This window comes from Amblyomma americanum, chromosome 11, assembly GCF_052857255.1.
Source record: "Amblyomma americanum isolate KBUSLIRL-KWMA chromosome 11, ASM5285725v1, whole genome shotgun sequence".
NCBI lineage: Eukaryota > Metazoa > Arthropoda > Arachnida > Ixodida > Ixodidae > Amblyomma > Amblyomma americanum.
The window spans coordinates 5441509-5468376 of record NC_135507.1 but is presented as its reverse complement, the minus strand read 5'-3'; the positions used below and the strand labels follow the sequence as shown (position 1 = coordinate 5468376).

The 26868-nt window shown below is 45.5% G+C and overlaps 1 protein-coding gene across 1 annotated transcript; it reads right to left on the bottom strand.

The window, feature by feature from the left end:
• Positions 1 to 10: 10 nt before the first annotated feature.
• LOC144110885 (uncharacterized) lies at positions 11 to 22800 on the bottom strand. The gene is made up of 7 exons (XM_077643952.1): positions 22525 to 22800; positions 16747 to 16969; positions 15500 to 15662; positions 14601 to 14707; positions 14168 to 14312; positions 12470 to 12664; positions 11 to 91 (listed from the first exon to the last, which is right to left on the bottom strand). Exons 1-7 carry the CDS (start codon positions 22793 to 22795, stop codon positions 11 to 13), a joined length of 1185 nt encoding a protein of 394 aa, XP_077500078.1. The 5' UTR covers positions 22796 to 22800.
• Positions 22801 to 26868: the final 4068 nt, after the last annotated feature.

Below are 26868 nucleotides of genomic sequence, written 5' to 3'. Positions count from 1 at the left end.
CGATATCGCCTCAGTCACGGGACAGCAAGATGGCCACTCGCGCCGGAGGATGCAGCTGCTGCTGCTGGATGGTTTTCGACTCTACTTTGTGCTGTGGCGATGCGAAGTGTGGTGTTTTTAGGTTGCATTAGTTATTTTGAAACCATCGGAGTCGCCTACCTATGTGAAGAACATTATGCGACGCGCATGGACCACGTTAGGCGAATTGCTTGTGAAGCTGGCGGTGATGTGGCTACTCCGACGGCATTGACGAAGATACTCAGCGTGTGTGGCGACCGTACGAGTTATGTGCCAAAAACGGAGCAGTATGTTCACTGTGCGGGATCATCGTGTAGTTTGTGCCTGAAGTGCAGCACGTTGTGAGAAGTACTGCTTACGGATTCGACCACCTGGGAACATGAGCAGCCGGTGCACGTCAACGTGGTCTGCCTAAAACGTAAGAAAGCCTCTGTCTGATTTCACGGGAGTTGTGCATGTTCTAAAGAGTGCCGGCAAGAACGGTGCTGCAAGGTATTGCAACATTCGGTTCTGGATAAAGCATTAAATGTGATACTTGCTGAGGGCGTGGTGCAGTCCGTCTAGTATTACATTGGCAGTCTGCAGCTGTCAGGAAACAATGCCTGCATTTCGTAGTGTAAAAATTCATGTTTCTCGTGCGTTTGAGCACAGAAAAGGTGAATTTAAGGTAAAATTTCTGCTCAACTTCTCTCTGTACTGCTAACTGGATAGCTTTACTTATCCTACCATAAATTGTTCTCTTAGTAAGGCCGACAGCTGGAGATGAAAGGAAGATTTCATTCGAGCCGTGCGCCCGAATTTGCAGAAATAATAGCACCGAAGCTTTGGAAAGTGATTTTCGCACTGGCCGAAAGGGCCAAGTTTGAGTGCACCTTTATTTGGGCTCACAGAAAAGTCTGGGACTCAGGCTATTAAAACAGCATTATCAACTTCCTAAATAGCACCCAACAAAAAACTGGTAGGATAAGATAATAGTTGATGAAAACAGATGACGCGTATTTCTTGCATTTTCAAGTGTTTGCATCGTTGCAGTTCGTATTTTCTGTTGTCTTGCGATGGTCATTTGTGTGTTATGTTGCGGAAGAACTTGAGTTTGTTAGTTATGTTTATTCGATAAGCTCTAAAGTACTTTACAAGCAATATGTACCTCCCCGACGTCATTCATGCTAAGGGTCGTAACGCTGCAGCTTGATAGAATACGTCGAAGTGGACTGCTACCTCAAGGTGTCGCAAGGTGCTCATGCATCAATCAAAGCGCCGAAGAAAGCGGCGAAGCCATTTGCTGGAAGTCGTCTTAAAGCTTTAGTGACTTGACTGACACGATTGAAACCTAACCGCTTAGTTATCGGACGAGATTTCAACATTCCCGAAAACATACTGGCCCTCGGAAACTGTTTCAGGGGTTCCACTACTACTACATTAGGCAAAGAAATGTAATTCATTGAGTCTATCCCAATGAGGCCTGCACCGAACACGTGGTAATAATGCATTGGATTCATTTTGATGAATCACCCTTCTAGAGCTCTGTCTGCCCTCATGTTGCCTGCTATCAGTGATTGCAGTTGGATTTTGGTGGAAATGAACTGCCCCAATATTAATCTTGACAATTGTGGCGATCGGAGCATTTACAGTTCTCGATTAGCAGGAGCATCAGATTTCTATAATGATGTATTGAGATGTTATCTGCGCCACTCAGCGCACAAGAATTGTGGTGTGCACTGAAAGACAATCCCTTGCATTTTGGAGAACTACATATGCCTTCAAGTGTGATGAGAAAAAGCCGCAGCATAGGCAAATTATGCTTTACAAAAGTGATGCGGAGAATAGTTGAAAAATGACAGCAGGTATATGCACGCTTCAAAAAAAATATATCGCAAAAAGGCAAGAATAAGTTAAAGAAAGCTAGAAAAAGATATGAACGTTTCGGTTAAAACGGTCAAATTCCGCGTGCTTTCAGTCCTTCGAGGTGCGCATGGAAGATCGCCTTGAAGAATTTAGGCAGTACAATAAAAGAAGCAGGAAGGATGAGTGGTCCGTCCCACCGCCTGAACATAAAGAATTATCAGTCACGATAATCTGGAAAAGTCAAAGTGCTTGAACGCGTTTTTTTTATCTCAGCGTTTTCTCCTGCTGGAAGCAATAGCCTTATCAATTTTCCGCCCGGCACTAAGCAGTATGAAACCCATGGTGAACGGCGTGTTTGACCGCCGAGGAATTTCGTCGCTCTTGCTATAGTTTAAGCATGTTCCACTGAACCAGACGGTTTGCCTACAGTTCTATTCCCGTCTGGTTGTTTTTTTTGCCAGGGTGTCCGCGGATTCTTTCCACTAGGTCATTAGAGGGCAGCTCTTTACCTGAGGATTGGAAACGTGCGAATATTGTGCGTATATATATATATATATATATATATATATATATATATATATATATATATATATATATATATATATATATATATATATATATATATATATATATATATAAAGCAGCAGAAAAAACAACCATGCCGCCGGTGGGATCCGAACCCACGACCTCCGAATATCGCGTCCGGTGCTCTTACCAACTGAGCTGCAGCGACGGCTGTCCAATCTGCTGCTTTCGTGGGTATTTATGTTTTTGCGTGTAAGCGAACATTGAGAGTGTTCACCAGCGAACACTCTTAACACTCTCAAGGCTCGCTTACACGCAGTAAACATAAATACCCACGAAAGCAGTAGATTGGACAGCCGTCGCCGTAGCTCAGTTGGTAAGAACACCGGACGCGATATTCGGAGGCCGTGGGTTCGGATCCCACCGGCGGCATAGTTGTTTTTTCTGCTGGTTTATAAATAATTTTCTTTAAAGGCAATTGATTGGCACTAGAAATATAAAAAAAAGAAAAAATTCCCCTATGCACCTGGGTTTTCGGTGACTGTTTGTTTCCTTAATATGTTTGTCAAACGAGCCCCTCATTTCATTTGTTTGTCTGCTATATATATATATATATATATATATATATATAGGGACCCAGATATTTTCCAAACTATCGGCCAGTGTCTTTAAGTGGTGTTATATTTAAGATTTAGAGCATGTGTTTTATACTAATCATATGAGTCATGCTAGTGTACACTCATTATTAAACAACCATCAACGTGGTTTCCGTAGAAACCACTCGCGTGTCACCCAGCTTACCGAATTGGTGCATTACTTAGCAAGCACACTGCGTTAGGGATGTTCTATTGATAAAATGTTCTTAGACTTTAGAAATGCTTTTGACATTCTCAAATTCGTTAATGAAAATGTTACCCTCCTGCAACACAAATCAGAAAGTTATTAGTTGGATAAAAGAATAATTAAGCATTAGGTGTCAGAGCGTTATTAACTTGCAACAGTCGCATGTGGGTGATGCAACCTCAGGGGTGCCTTAGGAACCCGTCTGGGGTCCATTACTGTTTATAATTCACATGAATAACCTTCCTAACTGATATATCATGATGTATGCGTCTTTTCGTGAAAGAATTTGTGTTATACGGAGTTATTAACAGTCAACGTAACTGCAGAGCGTTCCAGCAATTACCAGTCGCCCGATATTGTATGAAGGCATTAAAGGCGTAAATGCTTCTTGCTCTGGTAACAATATGAGGAGAGCCGCCACGGTGGCTGAGTGGTTATTGCGCTTGGCTGCTGACCCGAAAGACGCGGGTTCCACCCCGGCCACGGCGGTCGAATTTCGATCGAGGCGAAATTCTAGAGGCTCGCGTACTATGCGATGCCAGTGCACGTTAAGGTATTCCCAGGTGGTCGCAATATCCGGAGCCCTTCACTACAGCGTCGCCCATAACCTGAGTCTCTTTGGGACGTTAAACCCGCATAAACCAAATCAATATCAGGAGACTCGACAGCAAGGTGGAGCTTCAATATATGTTTTTTCAAGAACTCGCGTCCCGGGAACTTCTGTCCCCCACAGTCCATGCCCACCCATGAGTGTTCTTCATTCCACTTATGCCGACTTAATCCAATTAATTTAAGAGCGCATTTAGGGCACCGTCAATATTAGGAAGATTGTATCGTGTTAAGCAGGCGATCTTCAAAAAACGTGGATAAGGTGGATAAGGGGAGGAATTGCTAGACAACTTGACAGATACTCTGAATCCAATATATTTATTCTATGTTTTTTTTATGGGCAATCAGTCTGAATGCATTTTCTACACTTATAGGTCACCCAGCCTTTAGTGAGTGCATGGCCATCGCAACATTTAACGCGACAACGTTAAAGGTCCCTTTCTCCAGAAAATCCGGCGTTGGCGTTGTGAGTGAAAAATCACGGGCATGACACTGGCAGGTGCTGCCCAGACAGCAACCTAGGAGTCAGGTGGGCTACCTAGGTCACGTGGCCTTGAGGCGGAATAACATCTGCCTCCCGGAGAGTCAGCCGACTGGCCACCCTGGCTGTGGCAGTTAAATTAATCATTGGTCGCTCGGTAAATGCAACCTGGGCCGCACAAGGTCAACCGCTTGGAGCGTCTGCCATCGCAGGGTTGTGGTGCACCGCTTAACCGCTGCACCACAGCGCCAGGAGAGGTATGATAACTGCTTCAGGGATCTATGAATGTAATGCGAAGAATGACCTTCTGCATATATGAGAGTTAACTGACTACGCAATCCCTTCACATCCATAATGTGGAGCTGAAGTGTGTCCCCTCCAAATTTTTTTCTCATCTCTTCTTTCGTACCCGTGTCCCGAAATCTTTGTCAACCAGAAGTCCCACGATCGCGGTGAATTTTTTGCCTTCGCGTTCATCTCGTTTATACGTCGCATGCACGTATACGTACGCGAGTAGCACGTTCCCGAGAAGTTTCCAACTTTCTTGTCTGCCCAAATATTGAGCAAATCTCGGGCTCTGCCGAAACGTTGGAGAAAATCCCAGGCGGCCCCTTTGTAGGGGCCGCAGTTCTTGGCCGCGCCGTCGTAGTTTGCGTCGTAGACCGCGAGCCCGACCAGAAGGTCCGTGTTGTTTTCCCAGGTAATGCAAATCTGCGACAGGAAGCGGCAGAGTGCCATTGTTTTACAATAAAATCCCGAAGCATTGTAGAAAAAAAAAGACCGGAATAATACAACATAATGACAAATAAAATAGGATTATTAATGTTAGGTGATATCAGAATACTTTTTCCCGTGTCTCATGAGTAATTACATATGGTTTTAAATTCGACAGCATTACAGTTCAAGTTAGGAGTAAAATCCGCCGTCCGATGTCACGAAATTCACTGACTGGTGCAGAAGGGTCACGCGAACTTGTGATGTCGTTCGAACTTGCGCTTATGGACCACCCTGATTGGTCGAGAGAGTTCTGTGACCTTGTGACGCCATCACAACATGCTCGCCGTGCACCGGTTTGTGCGAAACGTGCCCACCGTTGCAGGCGGAAATTAACGAGTGGTCTAGAGAGGCCGCGTGGCTTTGTGACGTCATCCCAGCCTGCCCTCCAGATTGTGAGCAACCTACTTTTTCGATAGCAGCTTAGCGTTAGAGTTCCCATTGGAGGATATTTTCATCATGATCGGATTGAATAAGCCCACTGCAGGGCAAAGACCTCTCTCATGGCTTTCCAATTGACCCATCCCTTTGCCAGCTGCGCCCACCGTAAGTCCGCAAACTTCATAATCACGCCCGCCCACCTAACTTTCTGCCGCCTTCTGCTGCGCTTGCCTTCTCTTGCAATCCACTCCGTTATCCTTAAGGACCAGCGGTTATCTTGCCTTCGCATTACGTGCCCTGTCCAAGCCCATCTATTCCTCTTGATATCTACTAGGATGTCATTAAGAAGGCTCACCAGCTACGAGGCAACTCAGATTTGAACTTTTTCTGTCAATAGATGGCAGCACTTAAGTACCAATAAAAGGACAGATCTTCTATTACCCCTCCAGGTGTTTAAATTCTACTGCGAGATTTCCTCGACCGCGACAAGAAAGTATTAGTTCTTCCGCGAACAAGAAGTAGGGCCGAGAACTTTCTGTGTATATCCTGCCAAAGCAGGGAGACCGAAGCACAAAAGAATTACTCGTCTCAAGGGGTGGTGGTAACAGAATGGACCTTTTTCCAGTAACCCACAACTTAGCTGCCACAAGAAAAAGTAGGTTTTCCGGTTTGGGTCCCCCTAATCTCCCTGGCATCATTTCTGCGAAAAAAACATTTACAATGATAGGGTGGGGTATACAGCCTGCAGTTAGAAGCAGTGTTGGTTTAGCCTAGCCAGAACAGATGAGTGTGAGTCATCTTTTGACACACCTTGGGAACACCTCCCCTTCCGCACTTTGGCCGGCTATTCCATATTCCGCGTATTCCTCCGTCGCCACACGGAATACAAGCGTGGCGACCGTGTACGAGTGTGGACGCCGATTCGACGACGCGGCCTCTGTGAAAAGCTTTTTGCGCTCTCATTGTTTACGTTGCCAGCGTTTATTTTGCATTGTGTTTGCTGCTGTTGACCTTACTTTTTGTTTAAGCATTCGGCCGATGCTTATTTGACAAAAGGAATGCCGCGAAACTGTTGTACTACTTGTTTGGTCGAGTTCAAAACCGTCGGCTCGCGGGAAAATCACTTTGTTATGCGAGATGCGATCAGCGTTATCTAGAAGGAATGCAGCCAGGCGCAACTATTTCGACATTATTCTTGGTTGTTGTACTTTTTAGCGCCTTATCTTGAAGGTTCCTCTTAGATGACCACTGAGCACGTTTGTTGCTACCGGCGTCGCGGAATTCTTCAGTTTATTTATGGGCGATATTCACTTCAGTAACTAAACTACTGCTGAAATAATTCGTTTCCTGTCCACTGCTCATAATTTCACAATGGAAAAATCAAACTTGGGTAAAAGGGTGAGATGTGTGGTTTGCAAAAGCACTGAGATCGTTCTGTTGCTGTTCGTGGTGACTTTGAACGCAAATTTCGTCATTGCACAAGCGACTTCCAACTATTGTGGACAAAGTTGCTATTAGTGGTTTATTTGAAAAAATAATAAAAATTGCAATTTAATAGAAAAAAAGATGGGCGCTGCAACCACGCCAACTGCGAGTGCTCTTTCTGAACACAAAAACGGCAGCGCATCTGAATTGCCATGACATCAGGGGTTTGAAAGCGAAAATTCCACACCTACTATGGTTTCCGAAAAAGTCTCCTTATGAGCTCTGCTTTTTTATGTTATTTTATATATTTTATATATTATATACTTTTATGTATTATATATGTTATATATGTATTTATATAGCGCCCCTTCCGAGCGTTTTTATGATTGAAATGTGCGACTTTTGGAAGCGTAGTGAAGGAGGTGCGACTAGGTGTGGCGTATACCGAGGCGTATCTAATTGGGAGAATAAAGACGGTTGGGAAACGCTTGACACATGCGAGACCTGTTCAGAAGCAAAACTGGATGATTTGGCCAGCCAGTCCATGAACGTTTGACATCACGTTATTTACGCCACGGAGATGTCTATTCTTGAGTAGGGGACTCGGAAATCCGCGAGCTCCTTTCTGCAGATAAGGTGCAACCATGCTTACCCGTGTACAGTGGGCAGCACCTGCACTGATAACGCGAATATTCTGGCATAGATATGCCTGGTCGCGAGGAGAATTGGGGGAAAAGTGCGACGCTCGACCAAAGATTTGTTAGAGAACCGATGTTCCGATGCTGATTCGACACATTCTGGTTTTCAGCTAGCTTGGAGCCAGAGGCGAACGTTGGCTTCGACCGGTTCTCATGACGTCGCAGTTGCAGTGCAGCAGGGGCTGAGCAGGAAAAGGAAGGAGACGGTCCTTTCTCCCCTTGATGTGGGCTGTTGCACTGGCATGCATAGTTGTCCGCGAGTATAGCGTGAAATCGCAGGTGATTGGCAAGTGCCTCAGTGAAAAAAGGTTGATCGCTACGTCATGACAATCAGTCTGAGCCATTAGCCCCGTTTACATGAACCCGGTAGCGTCGGGTAGATTCGGGGGTCGGGTTAAGCATGGTCAATCGAACTCAACCACTGCGTGTTTACATGAACTCGATTTTAGCGATTCGAGACCGGTTCAGCTGTAGCGACACCAAGCGTCGAGCAAGCAGTAGCAGCCTCCAAGATTGAGGCACGCCATCGCTGTGTCGGAGGTGCGACGGCGCACTTGGAAAGCAAGTTCGCGTTGATCCCCTTCCTTCTCAATAACCCTACTTTTCGACCCAACAGCGTTTACAAGCACATCGGTTCAGGGTCCAGTTGTGTCACCTACCCCTTGCGGCGGAATTGACTGGACCCGACCCGTCGACTCCCGGCTCGGCGTGCGTACCAGTACCGGTTTTCAAACAACCAGGTGTGTGGGTTCATGTAAGCGCCGGCTGCTATAGGCTCGAGGCCCTCCTATGAAGAATATTTGCAGCTTTATTCTTGACTTGTATCGACACCTGGGTCGCTGCGCCCTTGGGCTGGGCAAGGAACAATGCTGTTCTCCCGCACTGTCCTGAATAGGGAGCCCCCATCCTGTGTTTTGGCACTAACAATGCCTTATTGTGTGGCTGCCCGGAGAAAATAGGGGGGGGGGGGGGGGGGGGGGGTTGGATGTGGCCTTGCATTCCACTTCCTTTCGGCACCAAGAGCTCGAGCAAAAAAGAAACGCAGAAATCCTTTCCCAATACACCCCAAGCAAGAAAAAAAGGAAAGAAAGAGCGTTCTGAGTAAGACCTGCGCGCACGAACACAGAAAACCAAGAGGCTGACGGTAGAGTGTAGCAGCGACAAAATATTCTGACGCCAGATGGAGCCACATCGCGCTAGTAAAATTTGGCGCGAATTTCAAATCCCCTCGGAAAATACATACACAACTTTCAGAGCCTGTAAAACGCAAATACTAAGCTCGATATGAATGAAAATTGTGGCTTGACAATCAAGAAAGTAAAAGGGAGGAAATGTTGCGGACTAAATTCTGTTATTTGGCTTAGTTTTTTCACGAAATGACATAAAAGACCGACATATCTAAACGTGCAATTTTTCTGGATATTTACCTCTGAATTGAAAAAAATCGAAACTTAAAAATAATATCTGTCTGCAAAATTTTTTCCATTCATTAAAGAAGAAAACGCTGCCACAGATATCATGAAAATCGAGCCATTTTTAGGCACGCTACAGCTTTTGAAAGTAACCATGTATTTCCTAAGGACACTGTCACTGGTGAACACTCTTAACCCGCGTTTGCCTGCCCGCTTCTGGTCTCTTACCGCCCGGTGTTAAGGATATCAAGATAAGAAAAAAAATCTCTCAAAATTTGATATATGCAAATGTCGACCCCGTGATCGCACAGCGGATACTTGCCACTGCAGCTAGAAGTTCTAATATGGCGGTTGATGGGCAAAGAAGCTGGTGCAAAACACACAGAAGTTAAACAGAAGTTTCCACATATGTGAAATATGATGCTATCGCATTCCACCCCCCTGATTAACCAACTCGCCCAAACAAGTATTGCATCAAGATCACTGAGCGTCCCCACAGATTTTATCCGCCTTACGTGATGGTTTCTGGACCTCGAAGGGTATAATCAAGGATAATTGCTATATATCAAAATCTAATGGGTATATATTACCTGCGCCAGTCTTGACAACACGTCGCATTAGTGCGGATTGCGAGTAATCGAGAAACGTCATAAAATGCTAAGAGGCAGGTAAGCAGGTAGGGTTTGGGATGGAATATTTTATCAAGCAACCAATTCGGAAAAAGATATGACAAGATGCCAGTTGAAATTTGGTAAGTAAGGTTTGAAATTTTCGCAAGGCACTGGCCACTGATCGAACTGCGCTTACAGTGGAATCACTGTAACCTCGAGTATGTGCACGACGCAGCTAGTGGTGTGGAAGGTTAGTGTTTTACTACACAACATACCTTAATAAATGTCTTCTAGATGCGGCCATATCCACGAAGTACTTGAGAGGTCAGGGAACGATAGGAACTCACAACGATGAGATTCCGTGAATATGTGCTCGTTCAAGGAAGTATCGCTCTTAAGCCCTTGTGATGGCACCCGTCATTTGTGTTAAACAATAAATCTCGCGGGAAAGTTATCAATATGCTCGTTAGTGTTCCTTATATGCTTTTGCAAGGAGCATAGTTGTGTGACTGTTTTCCACGCGCCACTCGTAACGCTATTTTGCGGTGCAGTGTTCACATGACCACGATGATGTCAAATTTTCCAGATAACTGCGGCACAGGAGACTTCACAGACGCAACACTGCTGCTCGCATGCGTCTGTTCTGAGGCGCCACTGGCAGGCACCTTGCGCCATCTGCCCGTCCACTCTCTTACTGGCGCTGTCAGTAGCTGAGGCGCTGATTCTGGCGGCGAGAGGCACGCATTAGCCCGGTAGAGATGATAGTGGACACTATGCTAAATAGAGAGTTATAGCACAGTGCGAGTGCTACCGTAATTCTCTTCCGCGGGGTACCACGGTGTACGCGCTGATTGGTCCCGACGCTACAAGCGCGCACGCAGCTTGCTGGCACGTGGCGCCATCTGGCGCCCTCAGGGCTTACTGCGCACGCGCAGTGGCATCTCGCGGAGGCGGAACATGGTAGCGGCTCGCGGATCGCGCTATGCTATAACTCTCTAATGTCCCTAGCATAACGTGCACACTGCTACCGCTACCGCGGAGCACATTGGACACAACAGTAGTACATGTGCGAAGCTTACAGGAGGCGAGGACGGCACTGAAATGCACTTTTTACTTTGATATAACGGCTGACGCTTTCCGCGTTGACGTGAATTCATGGCGACCGGGTTCATGACATCGTGCAGCAGAAGACTGTGCAAATTACCGAAGATTTCAGGGCGATTCATCCCACGATCGACGAGTCACGTTACAACAAAACCAGTTGTTGTCGGCGTCGTGGTATAAAAGATTGGAGAGCCGTGGTGATGGTAAGAATTGGAGAAGGAAAATGCGAGTTTGCTTCGGAGCCTTCTAAGTGAAGACATCTCACCTTTGTTCTGAAGGATTCCGCGTTGTCAAGAGTCACCGTAAAACCATGATTCTTATCGAATGCGAATACAGTGCTGTCATACGCAGCGTAGTAAAATGTCGACTTGTATGTGAGGGAACTGTTGTCGCAGACCTGGGAAAAAGCAGAGATTCTATTGGAGGGAAGCAAGTGGGCGCGAGGAAAAGGAAATATCTGAGGGGAGTTCTTATATGGGCGCATTTCAGCGTAAGCTCTAAAGGGAGTCATCTTTCTGTAAGGAGTTGAACGGGTGATGACGTTAGCGGTAAAAGTAAGGTGTTAATGACGAGATTGAGCGAGCCACACAAGTCATTGAAAATTAATTGGTCACATGGTAATAGTAACTCACACGACCTGTTATTCTAAGCAGTCGGTTTTAGAACTAATTATATTGTCATAGTTCATGCTCACGTGATCAAGACGTGATTTCATGCAAGTCACGTTATCTCCCCACAACGATCGAGCCATTTAAAAATACAGGTCACATGATAAATATCTTCAGTCACCAAGGCTCTTACTGCGACTAACGCGTCACTTGACCAAAGGGTGATAAGTGTTGATGATCACTGGATGATGTCATTTTGTGTGAAAAAATGGAAGCTACGGACAGATAGCTTAAGTTTTTTTTTTTTTGAGAATTCGAAATGCGAAGCTCTGCTATTTTGAAATCTGGCTGTTCGCTATGACAATATTGCGGAGGCTAGCAGATGGGAGCGGAGCCGAGCAGCCGCAAATAAAAAAATGTCCTTGATCATCGTCATTTTCCAGAAGCGCTGGAGTGCACTGCTTGTTCAAGCTTGAAACTTCTCTTTTGGAGAGCTTTGCGCGCGTTTGTGTCGTGTACTTCCAACGACCTGTTTTTGTGTCATCATTGCGACCTGTGATACTATGTCTATGCGTTTTTGTTACTGTGTCTGCTGCACATATTTGGATCCAAGGTACTCTCCCAGTTATAAGGCACCTCCACAGTTTTGCAACCTTTAAAAAGTTTACCTTGATGCCCACGGATGTCGCGACAACCGGCGAACTTTCGTGATCTGGCTCTATCAAACCCCAGCTTGTCGTGAAGAGTTTATCTACCGAAATGAAAAAAAAAAAGCTGTGCGTGCTTTTCACAGTTGAGGCCGTAACTGTTTTTTTACGGTCCATCAGGGCCAACTAGGGACGGTCACAGTGGAAACATGCTGGTAAAAAGCTCTCCGCTGATGTAGAATTCTCTGGCCTCCCTTATGTTTTTGTCGATATATTTATTTTACCTCCATACCACTCTTTGCTCGCAACTTTCGTTCAGGATATGCCACACCGCCTCAGTGCACTATATTTCGTATATTTTTAACCTTTCTCCATGGTGCGGTAAATTCACCGTACTTAACGTCAAACGCTCAAGATCACTGCAATTATTTTCGCTGAAATAGATGCTACAAGCATTTCGTATACGCAGCAAGAAAAAAGAGACTTGCCTCTTGCACAAACGCTTTCTGGGAGTAAACTCCTGTTTTGCAAAGGTTCCCTGGGCGGAACTTTCCTGCCTTGTCGAAATGAATATCCGGGTGCTTTGGCTGGTACCAACGCCCCGCCATGGTGAATGACAGAGCGTACATGGTGTCGATGCCGTGCGTCTTTTGCAGATACCTCACCGCTGTCATTGAATCCTGCTGTGAAAACAAAGGATTGAATAAGCAGCACTATTTACTTGCTTAAAAAAGTACTTTATGGATTTTGGAACTAGTGAACTCCGCTGAACTGTTTCCCTTCCGGTAAAAGTGGCGCCTTCGAGAAAAGGAATGTACCGATGTAAAAGAATCCCATCGACGCAGGAACCAGAATGTCGAATAGAAGGGGCAAAATTACAGCACAAACCTTCCAAAGCCGCTGCCAGTTCTGGCCATGTTCAGAGAGAAGGCCAACCACATATTCTAGCCAGTTTCAACTTTTCTTCTGATGAACAGCAAAAACGTGTCTGGTGTAAACCTATGGAAGGATGTACGTTGAAGAAAGCTTCTTCGATCATTAATTAGCTTATTTGAAAGTAAAAACGGTGTAAGATGTCCTCCAGAGCACAGCCTTTTAGGGAATGGGTATACTCTTTGCAACGAAGGCATTTTCCCACCTCAAAGCATAGTAACCTCATACAGTTACCAATGGAAGGATCCAGGAAGGATTCGGACCTCCAGAGGACGTGATGTTAGCAAGCAGAGTTCATTGAAACGTAGGTTAAAATCTTCGAAAATGCTAGAACATCGAAAGTTTTGAAGACAGAATTTGTTTCCGTTGCCAAGCATAAGTATTCCGTATTTTACTGATGGAAATCTACCCCAGGGCTTGTGCAGAATACCCTTCCCCTGAAGGAGCGTACGCAAGAGGACAGCTTAATGCCCTTTTGCAGCCCATATCGGCTAATTCATGTTTAGACTGAATACCTTCAGAACAATCAGGGCTGCAGTATATCATAATAATATGTAGGGATTCCCAGTTAATCAAAGATCATATGTCACAGGGAGAAGTTAGCCAAAGAGCGTCACGGTCAATCTTTTTGCTCTACATGAGGTAACTAAGTGAAGGTGATGAGGGACTACACACAGAAAATGGTACACAGGTCCAGCGATCCAATAACTATTTTATGCAAGATGTAAAGAATAAATGGGGAAGTGCTTGCCCAGACACCTCATTCCGCACCCCTGCTTCCGCTAGCATGAGTAGATGAAGCTCACAGATGGAGCACGCAGACAAGGAATAACACGAGACAGGTGCTATTTGCAACTGTTTATTGAATTTAGGACCGGCTTACTGTGTAGCCAAAAAGAAGGCGTGGTGGAAGGGGAGACAAAAACAATACAACAAAGAGGTAAATGACGCGCGTGAGGACAAGGATACTACAATGGAGGGTACAAAAGTGAATCAACTATTTTGAAAATTATCTAGAAACATTTTCATCCTCGTGAATGACAAGTGATGGAGCGCTAACACAGGAATTCCCGCTTCCGCTAGGAAGCCTGCAACACTGGGCACGGGTAAGCGACCAGTCATGCCCTCACAAGCGACGGACACTCTGATTGTTAGAAGTTAAAGGCTTCGCCTGAGGACTAAAATGACAGAACACGACTAAACCTTGAAGAGATATCTCCTGTTCTCTTTTAGTGCGTTGATCTAGAACTCACCAGGGTATGCACGTAGCTCGCGTTTTCATATTTCCTGCCCCTAGTAGTCTTTAAGGTTGGCCCTAGTATGAAGCAGTCAGTGATGTTGTTGTCGCGGTGAGATAAGTGTCCCAGAATCACCAGTCCTCCCGGAATGAATGTGGTCCTGCAAGTACATTATTAATATTGAATACCAAACAGCAGAAAAGCTTTCGCTAGACGCTCCTTACGACCCGCTACATGCAGATACAGACAGAGACACGGACACAAACTCCAGAGGGAATTTGGAAACACGCCAGACAAAACCGTTTGAAATATGCGCGGGCGTTTAAGGCATGCTTGCCTGTAAAATAAAATGTGCTGAGAAATAATAAACGAAACAACACCGAGACGACGATCATCTGTGCCCATGCACTGCTTGGAACCAGAAGAAATGGAAACATTGAACGCTCACTTTATGTATTCCGCCACTTGATCACAGGTCGTTTGAGGCCGGCAGTAAAGTCCGATGACCATGCTGGAGGCATTCGTGCTTTCCGCAACCGCGATTTCTTCCAACTCCTGCGAGACGTTGTGTTATAATCGCAAAGCTCTGCACTGCACGTTGGCCGCAACGGAGACGCACACCAGCGGCACCCAAGAGCAAGCAGCATGTTTCCGTAGCCTGACACAGTGATTTTTGAATTCCGTTCAACCTTAACATTCCCAAGCTACAGAGTAGAGCTCTCCCATGCGTAAAATGAAGATTTAACTTCAAAATGCGAAGAACTCCATTGTGATAAACCGATATCAAAACTTGTATGTTTCCTGTCCGCCTTCTACACTGCAACGAAGACTACAGCTGCGTGTCATCATGAGGGTGGTGGTGTTGAGGCTATTCGAGAATGGCGGCTACTATTGACGTCCGAGTCATTTAGTTCAAAAAATTTCCGGGAGGAAGGGAAACATTCGACGTAAGCTTAAAATTATACGACTCTAAACAGTGGACAAAGACGCGAGTAAAACATGTATATTTAAACATGCAAATCTTGCACACTGCAGACGCGCACAAGAAAACCACCAGAAGAAAATTCAGAGTGTGGAGTACCCCTGCACTCTCCCATTGCATAAATACCCCACAAAGCAACTACTGCTCTGGACGCATGCATCTTTGTTTTGCTTGTCGCAATTCTTACTGTACAAGCCTGTACAAAATCGAGTGGTCATGAAAAAAAAAACGAAGACGGGACAAAAAAAACCGTAAAATTAATTCATTCGGCTGAAATATTTAAGAGTGGATCTTTTTCGAACTAAAAATCCGTACTGTTAGATTGATTGCTTAAGCGCACAGATTCGTCGGTTCAGACAGCGAACCTTGAGTACAGTGAGGGCCGACTTGACCACCGCTGGGTTGCTCTTCACGATTAGCTCGTGGATGTTGAGAAAGCCCCAGCCGTAGATGTTGTGCTGCCAGTGGTCCTTGTAGTGCTTCTTGCCATCGACCGACCGGATCTCGTTGGTGAAACCATCGACTGCCCTGCGTGGAGTGAGACGGGAATATTTACATCGCGACGGAGGTGACTAGAGCTATTTATCGAATGACTCTTGCGGCCTCACCCAGCCTTGACCTTTGCAGCTGCCCGAAAACAGAAAAGCAAGCTCAGCGCAGCAATACTGCAGTAACAGAAATCAAAAGCGCACAAATAGGTAAAGAAAGAAATTGGTGGTAATGACAGTCTAGCTGAGGTCAAGAAGAGAGAGTGAGCAAGAAAGGGCAGGGCATAGTGTGCGAAGATGAGACCACCGTTGGCACTTTCGTAAATGTAGTGAACTCGGAGAAGGTAAACGCATTCGAAGCGACAGAGATTAAGGAGGACAGATGAAGTGGAAAGGTTTGCGAAGACAGTTTGGAAGCAGGTAGTGCAGGTCAGGATAAAACTTAGCTAGCTAGAATTCGGTTAGGAATAGGAAATGGGATTTCCTAATCGATTAGGAATTCGATTAGAATAGCCCGCCTGATACAAAGCGGGCCTGGGTTTGATCCCGATTTCTAGCTAATTTATTTTAAAGAGTTACTTGTATATTCTGAAATAAACCCACTATAAAAACCTCCTTGCGAATTTCAGCTTCATTTGAACGCTCCTCAAATTCAGTACCTTCATTGGAAATTTTTGGGATTTTTTCCGACTGACGCAGGACGATGAAGGGCCGTTGGCAACGAAGGGTCGCTGGATCGACACCCTAGTGAGCGCGTTGTGGTGTGTATAAATTTGTCACTTGTGTTTGAGATTTGTACTGATGTTACACTAATTAAAAACATAAAACCAATATAGATATGCTAATTAGTCTGAGAAATTGCGCGGAATGAAAAGACAGTGTAACAAAAGAAAAACAAAAGAGAAAGCAGGAGAAGGCGCTATCCACTTTACATTTAAGGCGGAGCTAAAGCGTCCTCTTGATTTTTGATTATTCCTTTGCATCAACTAGCACAGAAATGGAGGCTGGCGCCCCCGCAGAAATTTTGGTCCAGAACACTAGTTCATATTTTTTTTTTCTCGGGAGAGCTTCATTTCTCGAGATAATAAAGGTCATCCATAAGCCGGTAGGACGGGATGGCTTACGGCGCGTGCACAGAGAACCCGAAGCGGACAGTGGGGCTCTGCCTGGCTGTGTCGAAGAAGGGCTTGAGGTAGTCGTTGGTGAATGTCCCCATGAAGGTGTCCTCGGGCCGTAAGTAGAGCGAATCGTAGAAGATGTAGTTGCAGACTTCTCCCGGGGGCATCACGAGACCAACGTGAAGGTAGCTCACTGTGCACACGGTGGTGAAGCGATGCAGACCCGGCCCTGTTGCGGGCAGAAGCAAGAGGGAATACACTTTGTGAGGTGCTTGGGGCATGCGTACAAAGCGGTTTAAATGATTTTGTCAGGTGAACTCGGCGCACTCTCTTCACTGCGCTGATTTCTCTCCTAACAGCATTTAACCGCCACCCTTCGTTTAGCCTCGGCTATCCAACTTACACCGTCGGAAGCGCCTACAATGCACTCTCAATTTCGCCTTGACTACACGTTGAAGGAGGTAACTCGCTGGCGTGCTGGGCCTACTTGAGCCTTCTTGAGGACGTGGTCTTTCTAACAGGTGTGTAAGGAAACTTAAACATGTTGGAAACTCCCAGCAAGCAATTGCGTAATTTAGTATCCACCAGGAAGACCTCCGCCGCTCATGCTTTTATCATTAATCTCATTTTTGTGCGCTCGTTCTGTAATGAGGCTCTTCTGAATGGCGCGATGCGAGATGGTGTTGTCGCATTGAAGAGATCAAGGGGACTAAGTTCTGCTTCTGCTTTAGACGTTCTTTTTCTGAAACTGTTCGTCTCTCTCCTTTATCAGAGTACTGTAAGAGTGAATTACAGATGAAAATTATTTAATTACCCGATTTTGGAACAGATCAGCTCTCCTGACCAAGTGACTCAGTCATTTCTAATAGAACACTTGATACTGTGCTCTTCCTGACTAAATGAGGCGTTTTTTGTGACACAGATTTTATTGGAAACTTTAAGAATCATACGTGGTGGCGAGTGATATCGTGCGTAGTGATTTGTAGCGCAGACGATATGTGGAGTTTTTTTTTTTTCATTCGGCTACTGATCCAGAGTACCCGGGTTCGAACCCGACCGTGGCGGTAGCGTTTCGATAGAGGCGAAATGCAAAGGCGCCCGTGTGCTGTGTGATATAAGTGCACGTTTAAGATCCTTAGGAGGTCGAAATTATTCCGGAGCCCTCTACCATGGCACCTCTTTATTCCTATCTTCATTCATTCCCTCCTTTACCCCTTCTCTTACGGCACTGTTCGGGTCTCCGCCGAGATGCGAGACAGATACCGCGCCATTTCCATTCCCCAAAATCCGATTTTCAGTTTTCATTATGACACCGGTACTCTAGCCATGCTTGCTCGTCCCTACTGCTGATGCATTGATTTTTCTCCTCGTTAGGCCTAAAACACCAAGCTTTTGAAAGGGGGGCCATGTCTTTGATACCTCAATATATAGCTGTACAATTTACCAGAACGTGTTGAATGCTTTCTACACTGTTCCAACGTGCTACACAATTATCATTTTCCTGATGCTTACTTATTTATTTTCTCCTTTTAATGCATCCTGATCTAGCCTCAAACGGAAGCCACTGCCTCTGGAATTATAATGCAGCTCTTCCTTCCAGACTTTAGCTCTTACGGTTTCCTAATTCACGCAGGGGTTCTCTTCTTTCCATTTAACGTGTCCACTTAGCAGTCGTCTTCCCATGAACTGCTTTTCTATGCTCACGGCAACTTCGTTTTCCCCATTGTCACCTTTTTGTACTCTGACGTAAGCTTTCTATTCCCTTTCCTCCACCGCGTGACCTCGAGACATGACCAGAGTGTCGAGGTCAGGGGTCTAGGGTGTGACACCATAACTGTACAACATATGGTCATGCACGGCTAACGTGATTGGGTTCAAGGTCGTTCAAGATCATTCTCACCTACGCGACGACAGCTTTACCTATAGTGAAGGTTTCGCGTCAAAAACTGGCAAGCCCTTTCCGGCAACTTTTTGAAACTCTTGCTCCCACGTGGTTATGACGTGGTATAACATGGTCTTACAGCACCCCCATCGGATGTCATCACGTGGCTTCACATCACCCCATCGGATATTCTTAAGGTCAAAGGTCAACTCAAGGCCAAAAGTCAACCAGAGGTCATGTGTCGAGGTCAGGGGTCTAGGTTTCGACACCATAACTTCCCGAGTTTGAAGTGATGACCAACACTTATCCTCCTCGTTAGAGTTGCTTTGTAGGAGATCTGATTTGTACGAGAACTGATGGGAGATCTTAGTAGGAGATCTGATTTAAGGTAGCGTACCGCGCTCACGAATGTAAGTTTCGGAACTATTAGAGTCATTCCCCGTTAATAAAAATGTTACTATGGCCGACTCTAATTATGAACCGTGATTCTGACACCAAACTTTTGTCATTTATTTTCGCCTCGTTAATATGGACACTCGCAGTCCAGGCAATGGGCAGCGCGCAGAAATGCAGAGATAATGGCATTCTATTATTCTCCTAGCGTTGGAGGGCCCCGAAACACTTTCTGGAGAGAGCACACGAACTCGGTCAGTCACTACATTTGTGTTGTCCGGAAACCTCCGTCAAATGTTACAGTTGCGCACACAGCAGAGAGCGCATAATCGTGTTCGAAAAAGTTGGCAGTCACTTAACTTGGCTAACCCTGGAATTCAGCGAAAAGCAAGGACGCTTGCCAAGCGTCTGAGGCTCGTCCATGACAGCTCCGCTACACGCTCGCGACCGCTGTTCTTTATATACACACACGCCCACGTGGCTATGACGTAGTACCACATGGTCTTACAATACCACCATCGGATGTCATCACGTGGCTTCACATCACACAATCAGATATTCTTAAGGTCAAAGGTCAACTCAAGGTCATAGGTCAACCAGAGGTCATGTGTAGATGTCAGGGGTCTAGGGTTCGACACCATAACTGTACCACATATGGTCATGCACGGCTAACGTGATTGGGCTGGAGGTTGTTCAAGGTCATTCTCTGACCTACGTGACGACTGCTTTACCTATAGTGAAGGTTTTCGCGTCAAAAACTGGCAAGCCCTTTTCGGCAACTTTTGAAACTCTTGCTCCCCTCCGTGCCGCGCATCTGCCTACGTCGGTTAAGGGATGGCTATAGATTAGGCTCTTTTAGACGTCACGCAGCTACCATGGTCCGCGGCCGGTGAACGGCGTCGCGCCAGTTGGTCAGGAACCTCCGCCCCCTGGGGAATTCATGCGCGCGTCAGCGGTGGCACTGGCAGAGGACCGTCAGCGTGCAAAAAGTGACCAGAGGAGAGGGAAAGGCCCGTAGATGCTAAAATTAAACTTTTGACTATAGATAAATCAGCGTTTAAGAAATGCCCTGAAAACTTATTCTTTGAGGATATACGTCAAGCGGCGTCTTTAACTTCTCAGGCACAGCGCAAGTTTATTGAGTACTCCGTTCAAGGGCCATCTAATATGAACAGCGATTACAAAAAAAATCTGCTCTTCCCTAACCGGATGCATACTTCCCACTAATTTGAGTAGTGGACACCAGCGAAACAAAGGAAGAAAGTGTGAAAGCTACAATGACTCCTCTGCTTTGAGCTTCCATGCTGTCTAATGTCCCGGGTTCGAACCCGACCGCGGCGGCTGCGTTTTTATGGAGGGAAAACGCCAAGGCGCCCGTGTGCGGTGTGATGTCAGTGCACGTTAAAGATCCCCAGGTGGTCGAAATTATTCCGGAGCCCTCCACAACGGCACCTATTCTTCCTTTCTTCTTTCACTCCCTCCTTTATCTCTTCCCTAACGGCGCGGTTCAGGTGTCCAGCGATATATGAGACAGATACTGCGGCATTTTCATTTCCCCAAAACCAATTATTATTATTGTTATTATTATTATTATTATTATTATTATTATTATTATTATTATTATTATTATTATTATTATTATTATTATTATTATTATTATTATTATTATTATTATTATTATTCCAATGTCGCGGTGCCGATCGAGGCGCGTCAACATTTGTTGCACTTCGTGAATCGCTCTGAAGGATATCCTATGTTGTACAGCTGTAGTTTGCGTCACGTTGAAAGCCGCCTTCTGCGGCTTTCAGCCGACTTACAAAATATGTACTGTATTGGTTCGTGGTATATGAGCAACAGTAAAAGCAGATACTCTATAATGCCTAGAGGCGGCGTCAAGCAATGGTAATTAAGATAATGCCAGGATAGCCCGCTTGGTACGCCCAAGTTGAGCGCTGGGCGAGTATAAATGTTCAAGAGAAAAAAAAACAACAGTAAAAGGACGCATGAAGAGGAGAAGGCTCACACAGAAGAGAGAGAGAGTTGTAAGTCCAGCGTCAGTCTGTGTGTGTCTCCTCTTGGTCCTGCATCCTTCTTCGATGTTTTTTTTTTGTCTTGAAGGTATTTAATTACAACTTCACTGCCCATTACACAGGAGCAGACCTTAAACTAAAGTGTTTTTTTTTCTTAATACATATTTCTCATTTTTTGCAATTTGATCGTGCCGACAAACCGCTTTATGGACCATTTTGCTCGGGAGCCGATGTATACATGTTAACGAAGCACGAATGTACACCGTCCCCCACTCCTTGTATTAGATGTTATTGGTTGTATCCCCATAGCGTTGCACGTTTCAATAGAGCCACGTTCCTTTTTCCTTTCGTCCTGGGATGTTCCTCATGAGGTGGTGTTTGATCTGTCAATACACCCTAGATATTTGTACTTTGCTACGCGCGGGGTTTCGCACCCGTGGATTGATGCTGTTTCCAACGCCACCTTGTCCAGATATGCCATATTGAGAATAGCGCTTAACGACCTTCTTACTGTGATTCTGATGTACCAATCCTACTTGAGCCACTTGACGGCGGATGGCGTCACTCATGGCATGGCAAATTCTCACAGTGGCCCTCATAAATAACCAAATAGTTGGCAACCACATTGAGTTTTTGCGGCATCTTTAAGCAGAGGAGAGTTCAACGAACTACACATGCACGCAGACGAAATCCTTGAAATTTTATATCTGAAACAACTGATTCGTGCATGTTCACTTTCTCCCAACGGCTACCTAAGGGAGATGGACGCCGAGGCACAGGTTTCGAACAGTTTGTTGCTTTCTCGTGCAGCTCATTGACGAAGATAGGATGGCCCATTTGTTGGCCATTACTGTGCGAAGTCATGTACAAAAGTTTTCGAGATGTGGATTCGTAAGAAAAATTGTTTCCGCATAGTGAGATAAACCAGGTCAATGAAAACAAAATACGCTTAAGCGGGCATGTGTGCTCCAGCTGCTGAAAAAAATGAAAATCGAATGGCTCGCGAGGCGAAGAGAGAATTTTTTTCGCGCGACCGCATCCCCGAACTTTATCCATGATTGTACTTGTATAAAATCACATTTTCTGCATTGTTCACATCCAACGTTGGTAACACATTGACCTAAACGTGCACATAGCGCGTGGCTCTGAGTCGACCGTTGGGATATTAGGTTTACACAAGATGATATGCTATTTTCTTGTTCACTTCAGGCTGTAGTCATGTTGTTACCGTAACTCTTGTGTCTTAACTCGCGTACATGTCTCTACAAGAATTACAGGGCTGAATAAAAACACCGCGGCGTTTCGTGTGTACGCTGTCCAGCCCACACCTAATGCCATTGTGCTTGAATGAAGATGGGGCTTCTTTTCCTCTTTCTTGCTGGCCCAAATGTGGCTCAGCGTATCTTCCACCTTACGACTTGTGCAATTCCTGCCGTATAAAGCATCTGAGCGAAGGAAATGTACGAGGCCAGTTCTCACGCTTTGGAGTAGTCATTTCAGCCGATGTGGTGGTCTCTGGCGTAGTTTCTGACGAGGGTGCTGTCTCCGCCTCAGTCGTGGTCATAGGCTCCGTCGCATCCGTAGACATTGCCGAAGTCACTGTAGTTGTCTCTTCCGTGGAAGATGCCTTCGTATCCGCAGACGTGACCGCAGTCAGAGACATTGTCTCTTCCGAGGAGGATACCGTCGCCGTTTGTTGGCTAGTGCCAGGAGTAGACTGCGTTTCTGGTGGCTGGATGGAAGGTGCCATCGACGTCTCAGAGGTGGCCTGAAATTAGCGCAAAACAGAGGACACTATTCGTTGTGCTACTGCATAAAGGAGATGATTACACATGAAATTGGCACCATGTTCCACAAAGTGTGTGACATTTTGAAACGTTGCCACATGGCGGGCGCTCTTCTCGACCTGAATATGTCCGAAGGCGCACCCTCCGAAAACACTTCCTCCGAGAAACTTCCCGCCTAGAGTTCCAATCAAGTAAACTGAAAACTGAATTAGAATAATGGAGCAACTGCTTATTTGCGTCCACCCCAGTGCAGCCATATTTCCCCCTAGGAAAAAGATGAAGCATTTACCGGAACTTAGCAATTAAAGAAAAATTCATCCTGGTTCAGAGATTGAAGTCAGGAACCCACTCGGGGCAGTCGCTCTGCCAGCTTTTGAGAGTAAATTATATTGTGTAAATTTTCTCATAACCTTGAAACCATCACTTACCAAGTGTACACGATATCAGATCTAGTGACCTTTTTTATCAGAGAAATTGGGATTAAGTGAGGGTGAATGGATTCTGCTGCGGTTGAGAAAAGATAAGGTGAAAAGATTATGATGATGATTAGCGGTTGTGGCTGAGAAATAACAGAGAGAGGCATCATTTCTTGGAACAATTCGTCGAGCCAGAAAGCAACAGCTAGCATTGAAATTTTGCGTGTTTAGAAGCTGTAGCATATTGCTCTTTGTGGAGGCCAGAACTTAATAATTACAGTATATTGCTGTGCGACCACAGTTTAAAACTTGGTTACAGAGTTTTATTTGATTGCCAAGCCAAGAAGTGCACCGAAAGCAATCTCATAACATTCGGCAGTAAGAAGGAACGAACAGTCGTGCTTACAGTTGTGGCCTGTTTTAATTACTTAAACATCAGAACGCCAACCTGAGTTTCTGAGAACATGCATGGACATATCACGGAGCCACCGGCGTCATTTTCGGGTTTGCACTAGTAGATATCAAACGAAGACACTCCTGAGACATGGCCACCGACATAGGGACGGCGCAGCTAAGGACGCTACTAGGGATGTCTAAAGTAAAGCTATGTACAGACCCGTGAGAAAAAAAAAAACAGCACATATTTTCGAGACAGGGGTGCACAGACGGCCGAACTAAACTAGCTCTCATTAGGTCCGTGTCAACTGTGAAGGAAAGTATGATATGCGAGTGGCTTCGCACCTTATTCGGATTTGAGATGCAACACTGAGAAAAGTAAAACTCATCGCGATAGAGGGACTTGGTCACGGGTAATTCGCCCATGAAATATGCTCACTCATTTCAACTAGAGCACACTGAACAGCTTAATATATCGTACCACCAACATTCCCCCAATTAACATAATATATTCGCAATCTGCACTGGGACCAGGCAGATCTGCAGCATGTTAGGGCCGCATTTTGCAATTCTTTCAAACTACCGAGAGCGAGGACGCGTAGGTATAAAGCTACCTTTTCTTACTTTCTTTACTGACACATTAGCACACTTCGTAAGGTGATTTTCATCTTATAGCTCAGCAACTCTTACCATTTGATACGGCTTTCAGTGGAACCGCATGCACAAGTCGGTATCCTTAACTCGTTTAAGAAGGTTATCCTAGCGATGGCGAAGAAATCTGAACGTGTAGCTCTGACTCGACCAATAGCATTAGTTGACCTAATTGGACGCCGTGCAAACATTCAGATTCATATGTATTGGTACATTCAATACTGGGTACCAACAGCAAAAAGACCACTCCCTCTCGAAACCAAGCTTCCATAAGCTATAAAAGGCCGAAATTAAAATGCAGCTGTCGCCACCGCCGTCCGTCTGTAGATGCAAACCTCAATGCAAAACTGTTTAATCTCTGAGGCTAGGCACTATGCTGTTCATTTGCAAGCAGTGATACGGAGTTCTCTTCGTTGCTGTCATAACGCTTTCTAATAGCATGGCGGGTAGTGCTTCAATTCTAAATGTAACTCTATCACGAGTAAAGGCGTCAACTAATGCCGACCGAACTTGAACATTGATAGAAAGGGCCATTTTTTTCCCTGAAGAAAGTTGTATATAGATATTCTCAGTGTTTTTTTTTTACTTGCCGATGTAATCTGAAATTAATATTTGGCGCTTTCAGCGTCAGTTAATTTGGCAGTTGTCTCACTGCATGAAATAGTACAAATTAAGTGCCGCATCCTTGTTGTAGGCCCTGTATTTTGTCGCTGACTACAAGAAATGCTCAACACAACAGCGCTGCGCTTCGTTTGCACATGCGAGCAAGCGAAGCAAAAGAAGACTTCAGAGAACAAGAAAGAGTGGGCTGCCTCCCAATGGTCAGGGTCTCTAAACAGTTCCTACACTCAAACGTGAATTACTCTACACAAGTGTACAAGGCATTAAAGATTCCTTTAGCGCCCTCCCTGGTAGGGGTAGGGTATGCTGCGCAATCCTTGAGGTAAACTGGCTTCACCAAAAATAATATATACAGTTGACAACGAAAACATATTCTCTCTTCAAAACATGCAAAGTTCCAGCAGTTACGAAGATTTTAACTGAGGTTGCAATCTCCTCTGTTCGCTAACATCATGCGCTCCGGCGCCCCGTTTGCCGACTGCATCAGGTTACTATGCTTTCTGGTTGGAGTATGCCTCCGTTGCAAAGAGTAAGCATTCCACATATTTAGTGATCGAAATCGGCACCGCGACCTTGCAAGCATACACTGACCCTTGAAAGGAATGCGCCAGAAGGCAGCTTACTACCTCCTTCTACTCCTATTTAGGCTTTTAGTGTTCGAGAAGAACATTAATACAGCCGCACTTATTGCGAATTCAGTGGCGGCATTTGGCTATTGAATGCATTGCGATTGAATGCACACTTGTGGCCGCTAAAGGTGCCAAGTACACGCACGATTAAGCTCATTTGAGTGCGACAGCACAAGTAATGCATCGTTCATTGTGAACTGCAACACGCGGGCGTAGACAGTAGTGCGATTTTCGCTTTACTGCACTTGAACGTGCAGTAATGCACGCAACTAAAGTTCTTAGCCCATAGACTGGCGGCTGCACGTATGACCCGTATTCACCGCCAAACTACCGCTGCTTCGTTAAGGCAGCCGAAACCACGTGTTTAGTGTTGCAGGTAATACTTAGTGCAAGTGTACATCTCATTCTAAGCGGGGATATCTATGGGTTTAAGGCAGCCACACCTTTCAGGGTACAGCGACATGAGCAGGAAATTTAGCCTATTGGTTGTTGGTATAGGAGCCGGAACTTGCCTGCACTGTCGGCGTCCCGTCCGCAGGGTTCACGAATCCGGGTCCGGGTTTTGGGGCGTATGTTCTTTCGCGGTCTTCCGTTACTTCATCGTCCTCCTCTTCTGTTACGGGCGACGTGTTAGAGGTTTCAATGAGTAGTCTCGCATGAACACCTCCGACAAACATTAACAAGCCATCGAGCTTCCTTCCGTGTTGGACACGCGTACGGCTCCTTTTGCGCAGCCTTCAGCTATCAAGGTTCCTCGAGCTTCAAGGTAACTGTAGTGCTCACTTTTGTTGTAGTTTCAATAGTGCCAATTTTGCTACAAGATTAACCTTCAGAAAACCATAGCAAATGCAACAGTCTGTATAGCTCACAATCGACGTAAGTGGGCACGATGTCGACACACGTTGCTTAAACTCGGATCTCGAATGGACGGAAGACCAGTAATGAAAATGTCGAAATTAAATATTCTGCTTGGGTCTACGCCTGCGGCATTTCGCACTTACCATCCGGTGGTGAACTAATCCGTTCACTGTGGGCGCCTTTTGATAAAAGCGAAATAGAAGGTAGGCCCTGTATTGAGGTTGTGCTATACTTTAAAGAAGCGACTGTTTCCTGTTCTGTGCATCCTGTTGTTTCGAATGCATACAGTAGACGGGTGCTCTGTTTATCCAATGTAAACTGTATCAGCAAACCACGCTGGAAACTCACAACTACTGCTCTAGGAGGCAATGGCTTGGTCCTAACACAATGTTATTCTCACTGAATACAAAGGGCACAAGTTGTTCAGTGTAGCATGGACTCTACGAGCACGAGGCGACGCCATGT

What these genes read in the sequence shown, in the direction of transcription:
- LOC144110885 (XM_077643952.1), bottom strand. Translation starts at nt 22,795, where the DNA reads ATGGCACCTTCCATCCAGCCACCAGAAACGCAGTCTACTCCTGGCACT. An exon ending in GGGTTCTCTGTGCACGCGCC is followed by an intron (nt 15,663 to 16,746) that starts GTAAGCCATCCC and finishes CACTCCACGCAG; the next exon opens with GGCAGTCGATGGTTTCACCA. An exon ending in CAAGTGGCGGAATACATAAA is followed by an intron (nt 14,313 to 14,600) that starts GTGAGCGTTCAA and finishes ATGTACTTGCAG; the next exon opens with GACCACATTCATTCCGGGAG.